The following is a 21201-nucleotide window of genomic DNA, read 5'->3' on the forward strand; positions in this document are numbered from 1 at the left end:
CATGATAACGCTAGCACATGCAGCCTCTGTCCCTTTTTCATTTGTTTCAATACGACACTTTTGAAACATCTCCAAAACATATAACAGCTCACCGACTTCCGGCGAGTCAACAATCCCGGTAATGCTCGTCAACTTATTTTTCTTAACATATGCGCAAATAATAACTGTAAAGATCATTTGACTGAACTTATATCATCTGAACTTAACTGAACTTATCTGAACTTATTTTATCTGAAATAAATTTATTTGTGTGTGAAAACATTTGAAAAAAACTTATTTTTGCTGAACTTATATTATCTGAAATTATCTGAACTTAACTTAACTTAACTTATCTAAACTTATTTTTTCTGAAATAAATCAAAATAAGTTGAACAGAACAGAGTCTAAAAATTGAAAAAAAACTTGGATGTGATATCTTATATATGGTCGGGCAGGTAGATGTGACCATGCAAGGTGGGGTGGGCGGTATGATCCAAATAATCCACCACATACCCACCACCAATGGCAGATTGAAGACATATTTATGATAGGTCTCGTGTTCAAATTGTAATTTTATTGGATAGCATGACTTTTGATATCCATATTCACCCTTTTGATATCCATATGCGAAATCACAAATTTGTATCCACCTACCATCGTAAATACGAAGTAGAAGGTTGCTTTTCGCGCCAGATCAAAAGAGAGAACATCGATGAATTAAGAAATTATAAATTTAAGACAAAGTAGGATAAAATGCAACGAGTCTGGATCCTCTACAGTTTTAATAAAACTTTACAAGGTAGAGTTGTATCTAAACCATACATTTTAAAATTAATGGCTCATATTGATGAGAAAAAATAGGGGGAATTTTGGAAAGATAATATATGAACCGTTGATTTTTCATTCAATGGTTGATATGTTCAAACTCTACCTTGTAGAGTTATTTTAGAACTCTAGAGGATCCAAGGAAATTAAAATCAGGCGCAATAAATAAGGGTCTTGATATTCAAAGACTTAAGAATTAAACAATTTGTACCTTGAAACAAAAGGCAGAACATGAGTTGTATACACTTCTATAGTTCTACCTCTAGCCCTTTAATCAACTACCTAATGTTGAAAAAGTCCGTCAAAATTTCCCTAAATATATCGGTGTACCAAATATTCATAACAATAAAGGACTAACTCAACAACACAAATTATTATTTAAGAGTGGTGTACAATAAATATTGTACTACAGAGTAAAAGTTAAATCAAAATGCTTAAAAATTATTCCTTCAAAATCACTAGTAATACATAAAATTAATCATTTATTCTTTTCTTTTCATAATATAAAAGTTAATCAAAACATATTAAACGTTACACAAAAAAGAAGGTTAAAAGTCATCCTGATGTACACCTTATGCGTGTAAGACCTTTTGACTCGACAAAGAAGTACTCAGCATCGTGCCAACAGAAACAACACCACCAGAGAAATCTTCTCGAATCATAAACATAAACGGATTTTCAGCAACAAAATTCACCTTAGATGGTAACACAGGAGAACAACGATGTGAAGGACCGCAGAGACTTGTGTATGTCACAACAGAGAAAGATGTTCCTCCCTCACTAGTTTCGATACGAGACTTCTGAGTAATATCTGTGACATACAGTAATTCTGAAACAGGGGAATCAAGAATTTTTATGAGCTCCATTTTACCAGCCTTAAATGGGAATGTCAACCCTAATTGATCCATGGTATTTGACAACATAACTTCACTTTCAAGATCGAATTTTGGGATTAATATTTTTGAAATTTCCTCCTTTTGTTCTTTATTGATTTGCATCTGGAAAACTTTCCCATTCACCTTCATTCCCTCTATGAGTTCTAGAAGGTTTTTTTTTCCATAAGAATAATTTTTTGTTTCAGATGGAACAAAGATGTACATGGAGAAGCTTCTAGAGTCTTTACCTTCTGCAGGGTTGCCTTGTTTGTACGGCATCCTTGTTTGTACGGCATCCTAAGAACTTCTGAACCATCAAAACTTCCACAGTAATGCAGTAATGGCTGTGTTTTGGACAAATCAACAATTTCATATGAACTCTCGAACTTAAAATGTAATGCATTCGCCAATACCATAACTGTGTCGTTGTAGTACGACGTTTCTTGTAGAATATTTTTTATCATCCCTTTCGTTTTTGTTCTTCCCCATAAGTCGATTTCCTCCTTCACTTCATCAGTCTTCAAAACACAGTCGCATTATCAAGTAATTCATAAGCAATAATAGTGGGAAAAGTATATTTATTGGGTAAAAACTAGACCCGATCATCATGAGCCTGGCTTGAAAAATAGCAGATTTTGGGCAAAAAATTCAGACCCGTTTTCGGGCCCGGAAGTGGGTTTTAGGCAACTCAAAATTGAAACTCTAGGGTCCGTTTGGTATCGTTTTTTGTTTCCAGTTTTCTGTTTTTTACAAAACTAAAACCAAAATATGAAAACCACAAAAAGTAGTTTCCATTTTTTTTTTTCAATTTTCAAAATCAACGTGATTACTATAAGTATGACTAATTTTTAGTTCATGATTCAATATAAATCATATGACTTTCAAAACCAAGAACTGGAAACTACAGTGACACCAAACGAACCCTTAGTTGTAAATTTGGCCTAACTAAAAAATGGCCCGAAATCCCGCTGACCCGAATTAGTGGGTTTGGATAGAAAATTTCGGCCCAAAACCCGACCTAATAGACCGAAATGCTAAGGCATGGCCCGACCCGAGTTGCATTTTGATCAGGTCTAGGAAAAACATTCTTATGTTTTTTTTGTTTTAAGCATACCTTGTAAAGGAAATCAACACTCTTAACATCAGCTTCATGAACACTATCAAGCACCTCTTTATACGACCGCATTAATGGATATTCCCTGTCAACCCAAACGCCATTACTGAATGAGATTTCAGCTCCATCTCCTCCAACCTTGAATAATGGCCTTACAACATCGATAAGCTTCGTCGCAGACTTGTTTAAATTCTCCTCTTTCAAACCCAGAACATCAAGAAACTGATCAAGGGTTTGTCCTTTAGAACCAGGAACTAGCATGTTTAGTACAGCACTCGTTGAAACAGGGGAGCATAACAGATTCTCTTGTGGTGTTCTTTTTAATCCATGAAGCAAAGATTGTTTGGCTAAATCGAAGCTGAAATCGTGATCATGAGGTAATTTCTTGTTTAAATCTTTGCAAGTTATGCTAGGTAGACTGGTAGTGTAACTGTGCTGCTGTTGCTGCCTGAATGTATTTGTACTGGGAATTCCCTGCATTGTTTTTGTTACCTCAGTGAAAAATCAAACTCTAAATTGGTATGTTTAACGCGAAAAGAATAAACGTGTAAAAAGTCAAACGTAAAAACCAAAAAGAAACGGAGGGAATAATAAGTTTGTTAAAAAAATAATAACTATTCGACTCATAAATTTAACTATTTTGTCTTTATACCTTAACTATTTTGTTATTCAATTAGTTATGATTTTATTACTTTTAGTTATGTTTTACACTAGTTTAGTTAGTACCAAAAAAAATGGTCTAACCGTTAGGCGTTCTTACACAAAAGTTTATGCATTTCTATAAGAGCAACTCTAATGGTTGCAGTTTACCATTAAAGATGCTATAATAATCCATCATCTCATAATCTATACTAATGAAGTCTTGGCCTAGTTGCTAAGACTGAAGGCCTGTATACTATAGTTTTCAGGTTCAAATTCCCGCCCCCATTTATAATTTGTATTGCCCTTGTGACTCATTTACATCAACAAAAAATAAAATTCTATACTTTTTTTGGTATTAAATTGAGAGTGAAGGATAACTCAGTTGGTTAGAGCTTTTATCCTGGTTCTACATGATATTGGGATCGATTCTCATCTCCGCCCTTGTGACTCATTTGCACCCAAAAAAAAGAACATTTAGTAAATAAATTGAATCATACGGATAATCAAATTTTGTGACCCATTTTTTGGTTATTGTTAAAGATGGCATTGAGGGAAATTTGTTCTGGTCATCCTAGAAACAGAACTTTACATAGACTTTTTATCATATCATCTAAATTGAAGTAATTACAATACTAAACACGAAATTTATATCATACTAGATTTGAAGAATATATAACATTCTTTCAAAGAATTTGAAGAATATAACTTACAAATTCAAATTGTGAAAACACATCATAAACCAACAATTAAATAATTTTCTAGTAAATAATTGAATTCAGAGTATAACAAAGAAAAGCTTAAATAAAAAAAAAAAAATTGAACTTTGTTTAAAGTTTTAACTAACCTCACTTGAAATTCTCAAGAGTCGATGGTAGGCGAAGTTGTTGAGGAGAGAGAAAGCAGGTCTAGTGCAGAAAGCTCTTGCTAATGGTAGTAATCTTGAAGAAGAATTAGAGACAGAAATTGCTAATTTACCCATCATTCAATTCTAACTTAGTCCTTTTTTTTTTTTTTAGTGTAATTCTTTTTTCTAATTTGCAGAAGTAAAAAGTTCATCAAAATTCTTGCTTTCTTGTATTTTTATCTATTTTTATTGTACTTGATTTTGGGGATTTCTTCTTCCGCAATCCACCACGATTTTCTTTTTTTCTTTTTTGGTGTTATATTCCACAAATGTTTGGTTTAACTTAAGTTCACAAAAACTAAGTTTATTTCATCCAAAATTAAATAAAATAAGTTTATTTCACCAAAAATTAAATAAAATAATAGGATTAGTTTGTATTAATATAAATTCATACAATACAAGTCAAATCGATCAGACCCTTTGTTTATCACTCATACGCTAATCGGAAAATGTGTCGGGTCTGGTCGTGTTTGTGTGTGACTCGTGTCAATTTCATGTTGTTCATAAAATTTATCAAAACTATCTAAAAAGTGAAATAATTGCATAATATTATTCATTAATATTCTTGCTATCTAAAACCACTAATTATTATTCATTAATTAGGCATAAATATCATAGTAATGCGAAGTACATTAAAAAAAACAATAAATGATTGATGACAGAAAGCCCAAGGGTGAAGATTAACGAGCGAAGTATATCAAGTGGCATTTTCGCAAATAAATTGTCAAAATATACAGCATGAATATTAAATACTCCATATAAAGTCTCTTCTATAACAAATTATTTTCTTTTATTTTTATTTTATTTTAAAATAACAATTATAACTCTTAGGAAGTATATTATTTTTAACATATTTACAAAAATACCCCCGATATGCATATTTTGTTAATCTTGAAGATTATTCAGGAATTTCTCCAGAAAGTGTCATCAGTAAGATATACCTGCAGATGTTTAGGAGCAACAGCAGGAGAAGAAGACCCTGTAAGTAGTTTGCACAACAAACTGCATTAGCACCACATAGAAACTGTTTCACAGGAAAAGTAAACCAAACAATTCTGAATCTTTTACACTTTAGATTACTAATAAAAGAGTAAATACAGTACTGTAAAGTGCAAATTCTTCCCATAAACTAGGGTTAGTAACTAAATTACCATCAGCTAACCTTTCATATATACACCAGGTTGAAGCTTTACAAACATAATTAACCAAATAGAAGATTAGTACATAACATGTTCTTCACAACCATGAGGAACTAACTTCTTCCTGAAATTTAAGCTCATGTGTCTTCACCTTTAACTTCAATGTCTCTATATGAGCATCATACTGTAAAAAAAACTTTCCAAATCCGGAAATCATAACTTCAAGTTCACTAATCTCAGCTTTTCTGTATGTTTCATCGCGAGGCTTGAGTTTTAATGTCTGCAACTTAGCAAGTATTAAGTCGAGTTTTCTTACTTCACTTTTTGCACGCAGATTTTCATGACATGCTTCTTCATACCGACACCTGTCTGCTGCGCTTTCTGAACTGACAGCAACTTTCTCGAGGTGGTGTAGACGAGCAAGGAGGAAGCCGACATTCATTCCAAGAGTTTCATAGGTTTTCAAGGATTCATCCCATAATGCATAGTTATGGAGGAAAGTGGACAGCTCACAAGTGGTTAATGCATCGGTTATGTTAACAATGTCGAATATTATTCTTCTAATCACACCAATAATGACCTGATTAGTCAACCTTGGATTGATTAGTACGGATAAACGAGCATGAAGGAATTCTTTCTGGTTGCAACAGAGTTCGTAGTAACCATGCATGGCGTAGTAAGGAAGCTTCTGGTTCTGAATCAACTCGTTCATGACAGATTTAAATTCTTCAAAGCTGTTAATATTACTGAAAATCATCTTTTCATGGAGTAAAACGGTGGAAACTTCAGTGTTTCTGGGATTGAGCCTTGCACTCTTCCTACGGTTGTGTTCTCTTTGATTTACTTCCCTTCTATCCACAGTTTGTTGCTTGCTATCTGGTTTACCTGAAACGCTCTGCTGTACATGACCGAGTAATTCGAGAAGATGAACAGGGAGATTGACTTCGCTTGCATTTGCTCTTATGATATATACCTATAGAGGAATAGAGTTCAATATTAAATAAGTAGAAAGCAAAATACAATATAAGTACAACATATTGTAAATATTCTCTATCAGTAAAATTATATGCAAGTCTCTTTATCCTACAAAAAGTAATACCAGTACCTATGTAACTCGGACTCGAAAACCCATATCGGACACGGGTACGTGTCAAAGTGTCCGACACAACTATTTTGTGAAAAAATTGCATGATTTTAGTGGGCGGGCCAAGCCATGTTAACAATCTTGATGGGATGAGACGGGCCAAGATTAAATGGCTGAGCCCGTTTAAGAGCCCTGCTCACTAATAAAAATAAAGGGCTGAGTCCGTTTTGAAAAGGGCTGGATTCGGGCTTTTAATGGGCCCCCAGCGCATTGAACAGGTTTAGTCCATACCCATGTCCGAGTGTCAAGGATCTGACATGTATTTGAGCGTAAAATAAAGAGTTCGGGTAACAAAGACGAGTACCTTGAATTTGGTAACTTCAACTAAGTGGAAAACAACAGCATCCCCTGCTTCCAATTCCTTATCCAACGGAAACCTTTTCCAGCAGCCACCACCGAATCTTAAATACCGAGCCAGATAATTAGCTTCATACTGTTCTCCGGTTTCTGTCTGGAACACCAACGTAGTATCTTTCTGTGGTAAATGCGCCCTACAAAATGGCGTAGGAGGTGACTGCGACCCCACCAAAAGCATCTAGTAAGAAACACCTCAAGATAAAAAATATAGTACTTGAAAAAAAAGGCCTAAAACATGATTCGAAATACTGACCAAAATGAAACAACTAGAAGAAGTGCATGATTTTGGCAACCACTTCACTGTAACTGGGATATCTGGATGTTCAACAATCAGGTTTGACAAACTTCTTTTAGATTGAGTCATATCGCATTTCTGTCCAAGCAATGAACTTTAATAAGATCATGGGACTGTTATAAGACTTGTAATTATCTCATTAACGAAAAAGATGAAGAAAAGATGACCAAATTGGTGGACATATCATTGCTTAAATTACAGCTGAATGATATCAAATGATAACAGATAATGGTTTCACCAATTAGAGAAGTTTCTTCAACAAAAAAAGATGTTGGCAATGCTAAAAGGGTATAGAAGACACTCAAAAGTCATACCAACCTGAAATGTATTAAGAATATGAGGAGACAGATTGACTTCGTTTGCAGAATTCACCCGTATGAAGTATACCTATAAAAGAATAGAGTTTATTGTTCACAACTAAGAAAAATATAGATAATATAGAATCTGTTGATCTCTTAGAATTTGTTTAGCCTACTTATCCAATATTTAAACCATTCTTAGAAATCTTATGAGATATTAAGTTGAATTTACGAGGGAAAAGGTCGTTATTATCACAATCAAGAACCTAATCCATTACTCTCGTAATCTCCTAAAGAACCTCAACTAAATTAAAATCACCATTTAACCTATATTATGTGAAGAACATGGTATCAAGAAAGGATTTACAGTACAATTTTTTTTTATCAATGTAGGGAAAGCACAAAACAGAAAAACTTATTGAACCAAAACACAAATTTTCTACACCTTAATCTCAATTACTATGCATAAACGTAATGCCTAATTGTCAAGAAATGAAATACTGACAATCTTATTCGTGACTAAGATGAACAAGCTCCAAAGCATCAATGTGCAGAACCAACAAGAAAATACAAATCAAACATAACTTGCATATATCAACAACTACCTTAAATTTGGCAGCCTCAACTAAATGGAAAACAATCACATCTCCTTCTTCCAATCTCATATTTGTTGCAAACATGTGCCACCCATCACTGAGTTTGCAAGATCGAGGCAGATACTTGGTTGTGTATTGTTCTCCGGTTTCTATCTCGAGCACCATATCAGTTTCTATCACGGGTAAATGCACGCTACAATATTGCTCAGGAAGTATCTGTCACCCCATCAAAAGAAACAAACAGGACCGAAAACAGCTCAAGATAAATAAGGGAGTAGTAGTTTGTCACATACCTAATTAAAAATCTGAAGCATGATTTGAAATACTAACCAAACTACAACCATGAGAAACGTTCCATTTCTTCAACCCTTGCAAGGTAAGTGGATGTTTAAAATCCAGCTCTGATTGAATGTTTTTAGCATGAACCAAATTACTTTTCCCTAAGACCTGTCCAAGATTTTAATTTCCTTGAGATCAGGGATTAGCATCGTAAATTTCTCATCAACAAAATCAAATTAATAACAATGTGCAAAAATTTGGCAGATGTAATTATTTTTGCTACTGAAAGGGTTCAGAAGAAACTCATATATACCCACCTGAGGTACAAGCAAATCTTTCCTTCGAATCTTCTCAGTCCCAAAATCTTTTTGCTTCCCCTGCAAATAATTTTGATGAACTTCCTCACTCCTATAAAAGCTTTTCTGATTTTTTCCTGCTTTCCTTGAAACACCGCTCTCTACACGGTTTACTAAATTCAGGAGATGAAAAGGCAAATGGACTTCATTTGTGGAATTCACCCGTATAAAGTACACCTGCAAAAGAATAGAGTTAAAGTTTTCAAAGCTAAGCGAAATCCATCATATATGATCTGCTAGTCTCCTATCTTAAAATATTCTTGCTTGTAGTGAACAATTCTAAAAGAATTCAGTAAGGCAATAAACATGCTAAATGTTTAAATTACGAAAAAAGAACTTATTGTTAATTTAACTACTGCTAGGTAAAACTGGTAGTAATCATGCAATGTGCCATTCTTAGTATAACTTAGAGTTGATTCTGTTAAGAGCGCGAAGACAATAAAACTGTTATTCAAAACTGCAATCTACTGAAAGCATATATCATCATTATATGATGTCAATTTCAATGGTTTTCCAACTTTCACCAGTTGAAAATCTCTGGGTTGTATGTAAACCTCCAAAGAGTTTTCGAGTATGATGAAGTAAAATGTGATCACCTCATCTACAAAATTGGAGTAATATGCTCAAAAAAGATCCTAACATTACTATATAACCTGAACTAAAATCAGCTATGAGAAGAACATGGAATCAATAAAAGAATATACACTACAAAATTGTTATGAAAAGTGTACAACCACCCAAAGAAACTAACATATATGACAAAAACCACACGAAATTTCTACGCCAAATAGTCCAGAAATTATATCATTACTAGAACAAGCTACAAAGCTTGAATGTGCAGGACCAAGAAGATAGTAAATGCAAATTAAAGATAAAAAAAGTTTTATCAACAACTACCTTAAATTTGGCAGGTTCAACCAGTTGAAAAACAACAGTATCTCCTTCTTCCAATTTCATAACTATGGCAAACCTTTTCCACCCACCACTGAGTCCACAATATTGAGGCAGATAATTGGCTTCGTATCGTTCTCCAGTATCTGTCTCGAGTACCATAACAGTACGGTTTTTTACTGGTAAATGCGCCCTACAAAAGGGAGGAGGAAGTCTCTGTGACTCCACCAAAATGAACCAAGTAAGAAAACACCTCAAAATAATCATATTACTTACATCAGAATAATATATAGTTTGTCACATTTGCCTAATGAAAAGGCCTAAAACATGATTTACTTAAATTGGATTGTTTTAGATTCAAAAAAAGGACTGACATTCAAGAATGGAGGGAGTAGTTTGTCACATTTGCCTAATGAAAGAACCTAAAACATGATTTGAGGTACTAACCAAGAAGAAACCACCAGAAACATTCGATTTCACCATCACTTTCACTGTAGCTGGATGTTCAACATTAAGCTTTGATTGAATTTTTGTAGCTTGAATCGAATTGCATTTCCTTAATACCTATTCAAGATACTAACTTTCATGAGATCAGGGATTATTACCATATTTTCCTCATCAAGAAAATCAAATTAATTGACATATCTCTGCTTAAATTACATCCAAAGATCAAGATTCAAGAATTTGCAAGATTTCATCATTTAAAACAAAAGAAATTAGCAGCTTTAACCATAACTCACCCTAGATAAACGCATGTATTTCCTCCTAATCTTTTCAGCCCACAATTTCTTTTGCTTTGTCTGCAAAATTGAAAAATCAAACAACCCACTTGTAAAAACCCAGCAATTTCTTTCATCAAGTTCGAAATTTAAAGAAAAGAACTTACAGAATTGTTGTTGAAATTCTCAGCTTTCACCTCCTTTTGTTTACCCTGCATGTAAAAAGCACCCAAATTTCACAATCAGCCAAAAAACAACAATGCAAATTAATTAATGCCCAGAAAATGAAGAACATGGAGTAGATATACGAACTGGGTTTCTCATTGATGAATTCCAGGCGAACAAAATGCAGTTTTAGGTAAGTGGTTGTTTGAATTTACACAAATTTTGAGAGATTTTGGGTGAATTTCAAGTTTGATACTTCTAAACTGAATTCCAAGTTTATTTTTAACGGGAAATTGCAAGTTTCAAAGAAAAGTACACTCGAATTGAAGGTGGATTAATTTGTTACTGTATCTTTGGACAGTGGTTGAACTTCTTATTTAATGTTTGGATAGCAGTACGAGTATATGACGAATGAAATCTTTTCACTTGATGGGAGTGCAGCTTCCATGTAAAATAAGTAATTACCCGTTTCACCTAAAATTGCACCATTTGAATTTTTATACTAATATTACGAGTTTTGTCTATTTTTATGATTAAAACTAGTATGTAACCCGGGTTTTGACTTTTATTCGGGGTTCTTTTTAAAAAAAAATTGTGTACGTAGAGATGATGTTATCATAAAATTACGGTGATGACATAAGATTAGTAGCCGATCAACAACCTTCCCGATTAAACCCCACATCCAAAAATCTAAACAAAATCGGATCCTTTTCTTCAAAGTAATAATTGTACATTTATGAATTAAGTAATCATTCCTTTTTTTGCATTCACTTTTATTCAATGTATTTGTTTATTGTAAAAAGAATATATAGGCTTATATGGAAAGATATTACATAAGTTGTACTCCCTCCGTCCCGGAATACTTGACCTGTTTTCCTTATCGGGCCGTCCCTTAATACTTGACCTGTTTCTAAAAATGGAAATATTCTAACAATATTATATTATTTCTCACTCCATCCCTATTAACCCACCTACCCCCTACTCCATACAAAAAATAATTAAAAATTCAACCCCTACTCTCCCCCAACCCCACCCCTTTACACATTTCCCACTAACTACATTAAAATAATACCCCACTATCAACTACTATCTATTAAATTAAATAAGTCAATTCAAGTCCCTTAAACTCTGTGCCGGTCAAACCGGGTCGAGTATTCCGGGACAGAGGGAGTAGTTGGTTAAGATGGTAAGAAGTGTAATTTTTAACAAAGAGGTTTGGTGTTCGATCCTTGTTAGATGTTTTTTGGTTGTAATGACGTGTCACGATGCTAATTAGTGGTGACGTGGCGTAATAAAGAGAGGTCTACGTGACACGTATACGTTCTTCAAAAAAAATTATTAGGTTCACCAAATATCACCCTATCTAAACTTTTAGGAACTTTGCCCTTTTTTTTATGATTTATAATACAATTATACGAAGTACTCCGTAGTACTTAAAAGATGAAAAATACAGTCATGTGAAATTTACTTAGATCTGTATCAATATATTCTTTTTAAATATCAATTTTTATAATTTAAGATGTTAAATGTTAAAGTCATATGTTTGGCCAATATTTAACGCAATAGAGTAAGTAAAAGATTTGTTCTTGAATGAAATTTGTGATTTGATCATAAAGGATAGTTATTGACTTATTGTTCTCATGTTGTCGTAACTAAGGATGAAAATTGAACTCCTCTAAGAGTGAAACGAGTCTTTTTCTTAATTATATTATTTTATTATCCCTTGATTATGTTATTTTTCTTAATTTTTTTTAAAAAATAGATGATTAGATGAATATGTGATTCACAAAATCAACTCCTTAGATTTGTTCTTGCATGTGATTTGTGATTTGATCATAAATAGTCCATTATTGACTTATTGTTCTCATTTTGTCGTAATTAAGGGAAGGGAATCAAGTCTACATATATACATGAGCATGTTGGTCGTTATTAGGCCTGGTTATTGGGCGGGGCGGGGCGGGTCAGGGTCGGTGCGGGTCAAAAGAGGGTCGGGTATTGAAAGGGTTATTTTTAGAGGGTCGATAATGGGCGGGTCAAAATCGGGTCGCGGGTCAATAGCGGGTCATTATTGGGCGGGTCAATAAACGAGCAATGAAAAATGAAAAACAAAAGAGTCATGTGCAAGTACAAGTAAATACGAAGCTATGCATGTAATTTTTTGTATCATTACTATTTTTATTTTCAAACTAATTGTAGTATAAGTTTGACCCTATAATGACCCTGTCCAATAAAGGCCCTGTCCAATAAGAGCCCTGCCCAATAAAAGCCCTATTAACTTGACCCTAACCCTATATCCATTGGACTACCCTGTCCAATAACCAGGTCTAGTCGTTATTGGTCCATTTCAAGTCATTTTTATATTTTTAGAGTATGAGTACTCTCTGATTCTCCAACTTTTTATCAATCAATTAATACTCCCTCCGTCAAGTCCGTCCCTATTTATTTGCTCCATTAGACTTTTCACGTTCTCCGAGACGCATCTTAAATTTGAAAGTCTTTATTTCTATACGCGTAAAAAAAATCTAAAAACTTGTGATATTCTAAAAGTATACATTGAGCAAAATCTAACAAGACTACATATAACTATATTATTTCTGATAGATTAACGAGAATTCATGGTCAAACTTTTTAAGGGTTGACTCATTTACAAAAAGAAAAAGCTAGCTAGCTAGCAATTGGAAAAGAAAAAAAAACAAATCAATAAAAGACAAGGCATTATGTTTCTTAGGTTTGTAAAGGATTAAGCATTGTACCAACGAAAAGTATAGCACCCGAAATATCTTCCCTGATCATAAACAAAAAAGGATGGTCAGCCACGAATTTTATCGGAGGTGGTGGCATGGGCGAAGCTATATGGGGGCTTTGGTAGGCCATGGCCCCCCCGAGATTGTAGATATATAATTAAAGTTGCAGGTATAAATTATCTATTTCATTTAGCTGAGTTGGTAGCAACAACTAGCTGTCATGTTGCTAGTTCTAGTTTCGATCCCTAGCTTTGCCTCTTCTATTCAGCATTTTTATTTTTAATTTGATACATCTATTGTTCCTTGTTTACGAAACCCATTATGGACTTATATTCATTTTTCAAACTTGTTTTATTATCAGTAATTTTCATTACTTTTATTGTTACAGTATGGAAGTAGAGAATAAGTTATGTTGTCCAACAAAATTTATACAAAGAAATATTTAATATTACTTAACTGTTTTACCTAGATATTTATATTTAACGGTACTAAACATGTGTCACTTAAAACTTCCTTTTAATAGTGTCCAAGTGTTTTAGTGTTAGTATTTTAAAATATTAAGAATTTTAGGTCAATTTACATTCTAGATGTACTAAACAACAACAACAAAGAAATAGTTGGTTTGATATATTGAAATTCTAGTATTTTATTGGAATTAGACAAGTATTTCTGTACAAATTTCGGCCCCCCTTGTACAAACATTCTGGCTTCGCCCCTGGGTGGTGGTGGTGGTGGCGGCCATGAACATCCAACCATCATTCGAGCCCTAGTGAAAGCCGCGGCTTTTGTTCCTTGTTCATCCACTTCAACGCGACAATTTTGAATAATGTCACTCACATAAACCTCTTCTTCTTTAGAGGGGGAGTTCACAATTCCAGTAAGATCTTTGCAATTCCTATCAAATGGCAATGTTAGCCCTAACTTCTTCATAATGTCACTGATTTGAAGCTCACATTCGGAACTGAATTTAGGAATTGATAGTTTGTCAATTTTCTCATATTTGAGCTTTATTTTGTACCTAAACATGTTGATTGAATCCATTTGTATCATCTTATCCAACAAATTTGGCAACCCGTCCTTTGTTTTTGGAAGGAATATGTACATGGAAAAACTCCTTTTTTTTTACCCTTTGAGTGTTCTTCTTCTTCGTATACATTACAAGAAATTTTACTATTAACGACGGGAAATCCCGTCGCGAAAGGCCAATAACCGTTGATTAACGACGGGATTTCCTGTCGCGGACCCGTCAAAAAAGGGGCCGTCGTTAATAGAAAATTCCGTCGTTAACCCGTCGTAAAAGACATTTTGCGACGGTTATTTCCATCATTGTTTGGTTGTTAGCCCCGTCGCAAACCCCGTCGCAAAAGGCTTTTGCGACGGGATTTTTAACCCATCGTAATTAGGTTGTTGTTAAAGATACAAATTCTTGTAGTGATAGCATCCTTAGAATTTGACATTCTTCAAATGTTCCATAGTCATACTTCTGACAAGCTTTATTCATGAAAGGAACTCCACTTTTGTTTCCATTGAGCAAGTAAAAGTTTCGATCTTTAGTTTTCTCTTGCTTGAATTTCTCAACCCAAGTTCCTTTGAAGTATAAAGCATTAACCAAAAGCAAGATTGTGTCTTTAGAAAATGCATTTTTTGAAAGGAGGCTTTTAAATAAACCTTTTGATGTTTTTTCTGCCCACTTGTTTACTTCTTTTACCACTTCATCAACCTTCAAATTAAATTGGAATACACATTAGAATTCGAAAAGTAAAAAATAGAGGATTACACAACTAATAAAAGTAAGAAAAAAAGCGATTAATTATACTATGTCTCCTATGAAACCCACGTATGCGTAAAATTGCTAATGTCAACATTAAATAAATAATTATTTGATTGGAGAGTATAACTAGTAATGGTAGAAAATAACTATTTGATTAAAAAATATAACTATTTATTGTAATTAAGAAGGTGGTCTTATACATAAAACTGTCTTGTATTTCTCTATTCCTTTAATCACTACAAGAATTTGTGTCTTTAACGACAACCTAATTACGACGGGTCAAAAATCCCGTCGCAAAAGCCTTTTGCGACGGGGCTAACAACCAAACAGTGACGGGAATAACCGTCGCAAATGTCTTTTACAACGGGTTTACGACGGATTTACGACGGGATTTCTATTAACGACGGCCCCCTTTTATGACGGGTTCGCGACAGGAAATCCCGTCGTTAATCAACGATTATTGGCCTTTCGCGACGGGATTTCCCGTCGTTAATAGTACAATTTCTTGTAGTGAATATCGCATTATAATATTTTTTTACACTATCCAAACTAAACATTTGGTATCCTTTGTGATTCATACATAAGAAAAATGGCAGTCACGTACGATCTTGTATATTCGTATCTACTACTATATATTGGAGAGAATAAAGGCAATCATTATGTGTTAAAGAGAAAATGAGGAAGTTTTTGAAATTAGTACTTCGTGGGATTAATTGTTGTTCTCAAAAACAAAATTATAAACATGATTCTATCAAATAAATAACGTACTTGTCATATTAAAAAAAAAATTGCATTAATAAAATAACAAAACACGAATTTCTGTACAAATAAAATTAATTATCCGTGAGGTTTCTCCCTAGCTATGTTTTGATGGACACAATGTCCCTTAATTTTTTATTTTTTTGATAATCAAATTAATTCTTTGATAAAAAGTCATACGACATCTACATAAAGATTTGAATCTAACAAATACATAACAATCGAATTAAATAAATCTTCCTTACACCATAGCTAAGATCGTAGCATATCAAACATTCACTACAAGAATTTGTATCTTTAACGACAACCTAATTACGACGGGTCAAAAATCCCGTCGCGAAAGCCTTTTGCAACGGGGCTAACAACCAAACAATGACGGGAATAACCGTCGCAAAATGTCTTTTACGACGGGTTAACGACGGGATTTTCTATTAACGACGGCCCCCTTTTATGACGGGTTCGCGACAGAAAATCCCGTCATTAATCAACGATTATTGGCCTTTCGCGATGGGATTTCCCGTCGTTAATAGTACAATATCTTGTAGTGATTCTGTATACCCTATTTTATATCGCTGTGAATTACAGCCTTCATCGAAGGAGGGGTCTATAGATCTGTTATCCCTTAATTAACCTAAGTACTAATCTATTTTCCTTCAAGATTTTTTTTAATCATCCCATCCTTCAATTATATTCTTAATAAAAAAAAAATATTCCCTAAAAAAAATGAATGATTAGAAGACTACCTGATTCACAAAATCAACCTCCTTAGCTTTAGGCTCTATTTGGTTCATTATTAGTAAAGGAAATGAAAAGAAAAGAAAGGGAGGGAAAAGAAAGAAAAAGAATGGAAGGGAAAGAGATTTTATTTTCCTCTGTTTGGTTTAACGGAAAAAAATGAAGGGAAGAGAAAGGAAATATAAATAACAGCTTTTAATTTTCTCTTTCCTTCCAAATTCCTAAGGAAAGTAAACTTTGATAAAGGAGCTTTCCTTCCAATTCCCTTCATTTCCTTCCACTTCCCATATAATTATTTGTACAATTGTACCAAATACAGGAAACATTATTTTTCCTTTCCTTTTATTTCTTTTCCTTCCAATTCCTCCCAACCAAATAAAGCTTTAGCCTTATACACCCTCCGTCCCGAAATGCTTGACCTATTTTCCTTATCGGGTCGTCCCTTAATACTTGACCTGTTTCTAAAAATGGAAATATTCTAACAATATTATATTATTTTTCACTCCACCCCTATTAATCCACCTACCCCTACTCCATACAAAAAATAATTAAAAATTCAACCCCTACTCTCCTCAACCCCACCTCCCACTAACTACATTAAAATAATACCCTACTATCAACTACTACTTATTAAATTAAATAAGTCAATTCAAGTTCTTAAACTCTGTGCCGGTCAAACCGAGTCGAGTATTCCGGGACGGGGGAGTACAATTCCTTCAAAACTTTTTGGAATGAAGAATTTAAGGTGTAGCATTTATCAATCCACAAAGCATTAACGAAAGTGATACCTAGTCCATCACCGTCCTTTGGTTCCTTAAGAACACCGGCTAACAAAGACGCTACGCCATTAAAGTCATCGGTACCTTGGTACCCAAGTAACTCAATCAACTGGTCTAGGGTTGGACCCTTTGCACCAAGGGCTATTATGTTTAGCACGGCGTCGATGGAAATCGGAGAACAAACGACATTCTTAGGACCACCGTTAGCGGTTGTTGTGAGACTTTGTTGCAAGATATTGTTGGCCACATTTAAGCCGAATTTCATGGTGAGGCGAAGGCGGCCGCCGTGCAAGATGTTGGAGTAGCGACGGTGTTGAGTAGGCTGCTTTTTCTCCACCAATCCCATGTTGGCATCATAATCATATTCATGGAGCTTATCATCACGTTTTAACTTATTACGGTTTGTAGGGCAGTTCGTTGTCATTGCGTATAATATTTGGGGATTGGATAATTAGGTTAATTGGATCTGTAATTGTGTATTAATCTTTACTACGCATTTAATAAGGAAAATCCTGAGGTTGGCATGAGTGGTTAAGGGTCTCTTGCTCCTTAACCAAGGTCTCGGGAATGGAAAAATACAAACTTTTATATAAGTCAGTCTTACACAAAAGACCACATTGTGCCATATAAGTTAATCAATAAAATCAATTAGTTAACCACTAGAGCTAATTAGTTAAGCATTGGAACCAATTAGTTAAACAATGAAACTAATTAGTAAAGCACTAGAACTAATTAGTTAAACAATGGAACCAATTAGTTAAGCAAACAAAGTGGTCTTTCCGGTAAGGCGGTCTTACACAAAAATTACCCATGCCCATCGAGGTACTCATACAAACTCCCACGGGAGATTACTGCGCCGAAGGCGGTGGAAACTCCTCGTAGTAGAACCAAAAAAAAAAGGAAAATCCTGAGGTCATTTTAGTAATTAATCTTTTGATGTCCCCTATCATTAATACTATAATACCATTAATACCCCTTTAGTTTGTTTAACTAAATTAATTATAAAAAACTGAATTGTAATATAATAATTTTAAAAATTGATTATTCAATGTCATATTGTAACTAAGGAAATAAAATCTTTTATATTTTAGTACATGAAACAAATTTGCAATTTGACAGTCAAAAGTGAACAAATAATGGTCAATCCTCTTAAATTTGAATTCTTAAATTATCTCCTTAATAACTTATGAAAATTTCTAATTCCTTAATTTTCTATCCCTTAAATTTGTAATCCCTTTATCCTCTATTTCTCTCTTTAATTCTTACAATCTTTATTTGCTATCAGCTATCAAATTCCCCCATTTTTTAACCGTTTTCTTTCTGATAGTAGCCCTCTACTTACAGAGTTACAACCTCTCGGCTCCCTCGATCATACCCGCTTCTTATCGTGGTTTCTTGCCGCCGTCATAGTTTTTTCACCCGTTTTATAAAATATATAGATCGCTGAGCAGGAGAATTATCATACTATAAATCCTCATGTTATTTCAAATTGAGATATAATAATACAAATATTTTTTCCTACGCATCGCGTGCATATAAGACTTGTATTTATACAATACAAGGTTAAGAACCCCACATTTCCTTTCCTTGCCTACCAAGCTAAGAAATATTACCTATTCATGCCATAAAACTCCTGCTTTACATAATAAAACTAAACCCGGCCTAAATAACAACTTTTTTTTAATGACGTAAACCTAAGTAACAACTTGAGATTCTGTTATGGACTTATGGTACATTCGAAGCGGAGTAATTCTTTTCTTGTAGGGGTTGTAACTTGGTATGGTACTCCCTCCGTCCCGGAATACTTGACCTGTTTTCCTTATCGGGCCGTCCCTTAATACTTGACCTGTTTCTAAAAATGGAAATATTCTAACAATATTATATTATTTCTCACTCCACCCCTATTAACCCACCTATCCCCTACTCCATACAAAAAATAATTAAAAATTCAACCCCTACTCTCCCCATCCCCACCCCTTTACACATTTTCCACTAACTACATTAAAATAATACCCCACTATCAACTACTACCTATTAAATTAAATAAGTCAATTCAAGTCCCTTAAACTCTGTGCCGGTCAAACCGGGTCGAGTATTCCGGGACGGAGGGAGTATATTTTAAGATTTTATAAAGGGTAATATATAACTAAAACGAAAATATTTTATTTGCTATTCTTCTCGTATACAGAGTGTAACTGGATTGTGTTATGATACTACTACCTCCGTTTCAGAAAGTTCTTTACGCTTTGGAAAATGTGTCCAAAGTATGAAAATTTTGACCTATATATCAAAATGTTAAATGTAAGATCTTGTTAGATTGGTCTCGTTATTCATTTTGAGAATATTAACTTTTTATATTTTTTTTCCATACAAAATTGGATATATTAACAGTCAAACATTGCACCGGAGTCCGTGCAAATAGTAAGTGTAAAGATTTTTTTGAAACGGAGGAAGTATAAGATAATAAGGAGTATATGTTTACGAATAATAATTTACACTATAAAAAAATCCTAATAATCACATTCGTCCCTAACCACAGGCTACAATGACGGTTTAAAATCCCATCTCTTTTGAGAAACTTTTTATAGAATGGTACTCCCTCCGTCCCTTAATACTCGCACCGCTTTTCTTTTCGGGTCGTCCCTTAATACTTGCACCGCTTCTATAAATGGAATTTTTTATCAATATTATATTATTTCTCACACTTACCTACTACCTCACCTACACCCCTATTCTTTACAAAAAATTATTTAAAAATTCACATCCTCCACTCACCACTTCTCACATCTTACACATTTCCCACTAACAATATTAAAAAAATACTCCACTATCAACTAACACCTTTAAATTAATAAGTCAATTCAAATATCTTAAACTCCGCACCTGTCAAACCGGTGCGAGTACTAAGGGACGGAGGGAGTAATTGTATTCGTCATAATCTAGCCCCAAAAAAAAAAAAATCTAATCATACATATTTATATTTGAGGCTCAATTATCTAATGGTTATACTCTCAAAAAGTCATTTCTCGTTTATTATTTCTTAACCTTTTATTTTCAAGAAAAAAAATTCCTTTGGGATCAGTAAGACCAAATCAAACCTATGGAAAATGTTACTTTTATTAATTTTCTTTTTGTAACAAGGGGACTTACTTTAAACAACACTCTATCTCATTTAAGCCACCGTTAATTTTGAGCCCTCCGTTGAAGATGATCCAGATAACCGTACATTATTGAGCCTTTAATGGGGGGATATGTTAAGTGAAACCACAGGTACATTACTGACGACTAACGAGAAATAAAGTACTTTTTTTTTTTAAAAAAAGTACTCCCTTCGCTTCTTTTTGTTTATTATGTATTTCTTTTAGGGTGTTTCACAATGTTTATTAGAGCAACATCAACGCTAAGTTTTAAGATTTGAATTTTGCTGACATGTCATATGGCTCAGCTAGTCTTAAGATTACATATATCAATTTGTAGCATTGAAGTGAGATCGTCTTAATAAAGTCTTAAACGGAGTCTTGAGAAACTAAGACGTACTCAACTTAAGACTCAAAGTGTGAGTTAAATAAAATAAAAAAATTAAAGATGTTATATTATTTTAGATGTTTTAAATGAGTTTGAGGGATGAATAGCTAAATTTGAATGAGTTTGAAGAGGTCTTAACAAAATTTAATTAATTAAATATTAGTGGAAAGCTGACATGGCATATGAAAAAAGTCTTAAGATGAGACCCCCTTGATGTTGCTCTTACATGGGATAATCTATTCTTTTATAAACTTATTGTACTATCATTTTTTGTGCCATCTTTTAATTTTAATTGATCCAATTTTTCAA

The 21201-nt window shown here is 33.8% G+C and overlaps 2 protein-coding genes and 1 pseudogene across 6 annotated transcripts; all 3 read right to left on the reverse strand.

The window, feature by feature from the left end:
* Positions 1-1273: 1273 nt before the first annotated feature.
* Positions 1274-4960, reverse strand: LOC110801740 (serpin-Z2A-like; annotated as a pseudogene).
* Positions 4961-5380: 420 nt separating this feature from the next.
* On the reverse strand, positions 5381-11019 carry LOC110801772 (B3 domain-containing protein Os01g0234100). Of its 5 annotated transcripts, none has more exons than XM_022007187.2 (12): positions 10727-11019; positions 10582-10626; positions 10436-10495; positions 10143-10259; positions 9702-9911; positions 8766-8981; positions 8500-8616; positions 8179-8385; positions 7593-7661; positions 7233-7352; positions 6927-7136; positions 5381-6451 (listed from the first exon to the last, which is right to left on the reverse strand). In XM_022007187.2, exons 1-12 carry the CDS (start codon positions 10736-10738, stop codon positions 5576-5578), a joined length of 2259 nt encoding a protein of 752 aa, XP_021862879.1. In that variant the 5' UTR covers positions 10739-11019; the 3' UTR covers positions 5381-5575. The 5 variants fall into 5 exon arrangements, with proteins under 5 accessions (XP_021862879.1, XP_056699280.1, XP_021862881.1 ...); XM_056843302.1 differs by having other exon boundaries at positions 10582-10629; positions 10726-10976; XM_022007189.2 differs by lacking the exon at positions 7233-7352 and having other exon boundaries at positions 10727-10977.
* Positions 11020-13303: 2284 nt separating this feature from the next.
* On the reverse strand, positions 13304-17791 carry LOC110801739 (serpin-Z10-like). Its single transcript, XM_056842788.1, has 4 exons — positions 17312-17791; positions 14805-15043; positions 14024-14437; positions 13304-13439 (listed from the first exon to the last, which is right to left on the reverse strand). Exons 1-4 carry the CDS (start codon positions 17789-17791, stop codon positions 13304-13306), a joined length of 1269 nt encoding a protein of 422 aa, XP_056698766.1.
* Between the last annotated feature and the right edge of the window lie 3410 nt (positions 17792-21201).

Source organism: Spinacia oleracea, chromosome 4 (genome assembly GCF_020520425.1).
Source record: "Spinacia oleracea cultivar Varoflay chromosome 4, BTI_SOV_V1, whole genome shotgun sequence".
Lineage (NCBI taxonomy): Eukaryota > Viridiplantae > Streptophyta > Magnoliopsida > Caryophyllales > Amaranthaceae > Spinacia > Spinacia oleracea.

Coding starts and splice junctions, on each gene's coding strand:
- LOC110801772 (XM_022007187.2), bottom strand. Junction 10,260..10,435: donor AATACATGCGTTTATCTAGG/GTGAGTTATGGT, acceptor TATCTTGAATAG/GTATTAAGGAAATGCAATTC. Junction 6,452..6,926: donor TTGAAGTTACCAAATTCAAG/GTACTCGTCTTT, acceptor ATTCCTCTATAG/GTATATATCATAAGAGCAAA.
- LOC110801739 (XM_056842788.1), bottom strand. CDS start 17,791: ATGACAACGAACTGCCCTACAAACCGTAATAAGTTAAAACGTGATGAT. Junction 15,044..17,311: donor TAAATTCTTCATTCCAAAAA/GTTTTGAAGGAA, acceptor TTTAATTTGAAG/GTTGATGAAGTGGTAAAAGA. Junction 13,440..14,023: donor CCCAGGGGCGAAGCCAGAAT/GTTTGTACAAGG, acceptor GGCCTACCAAAG/CCCCCATATAGCTTCGCCCA.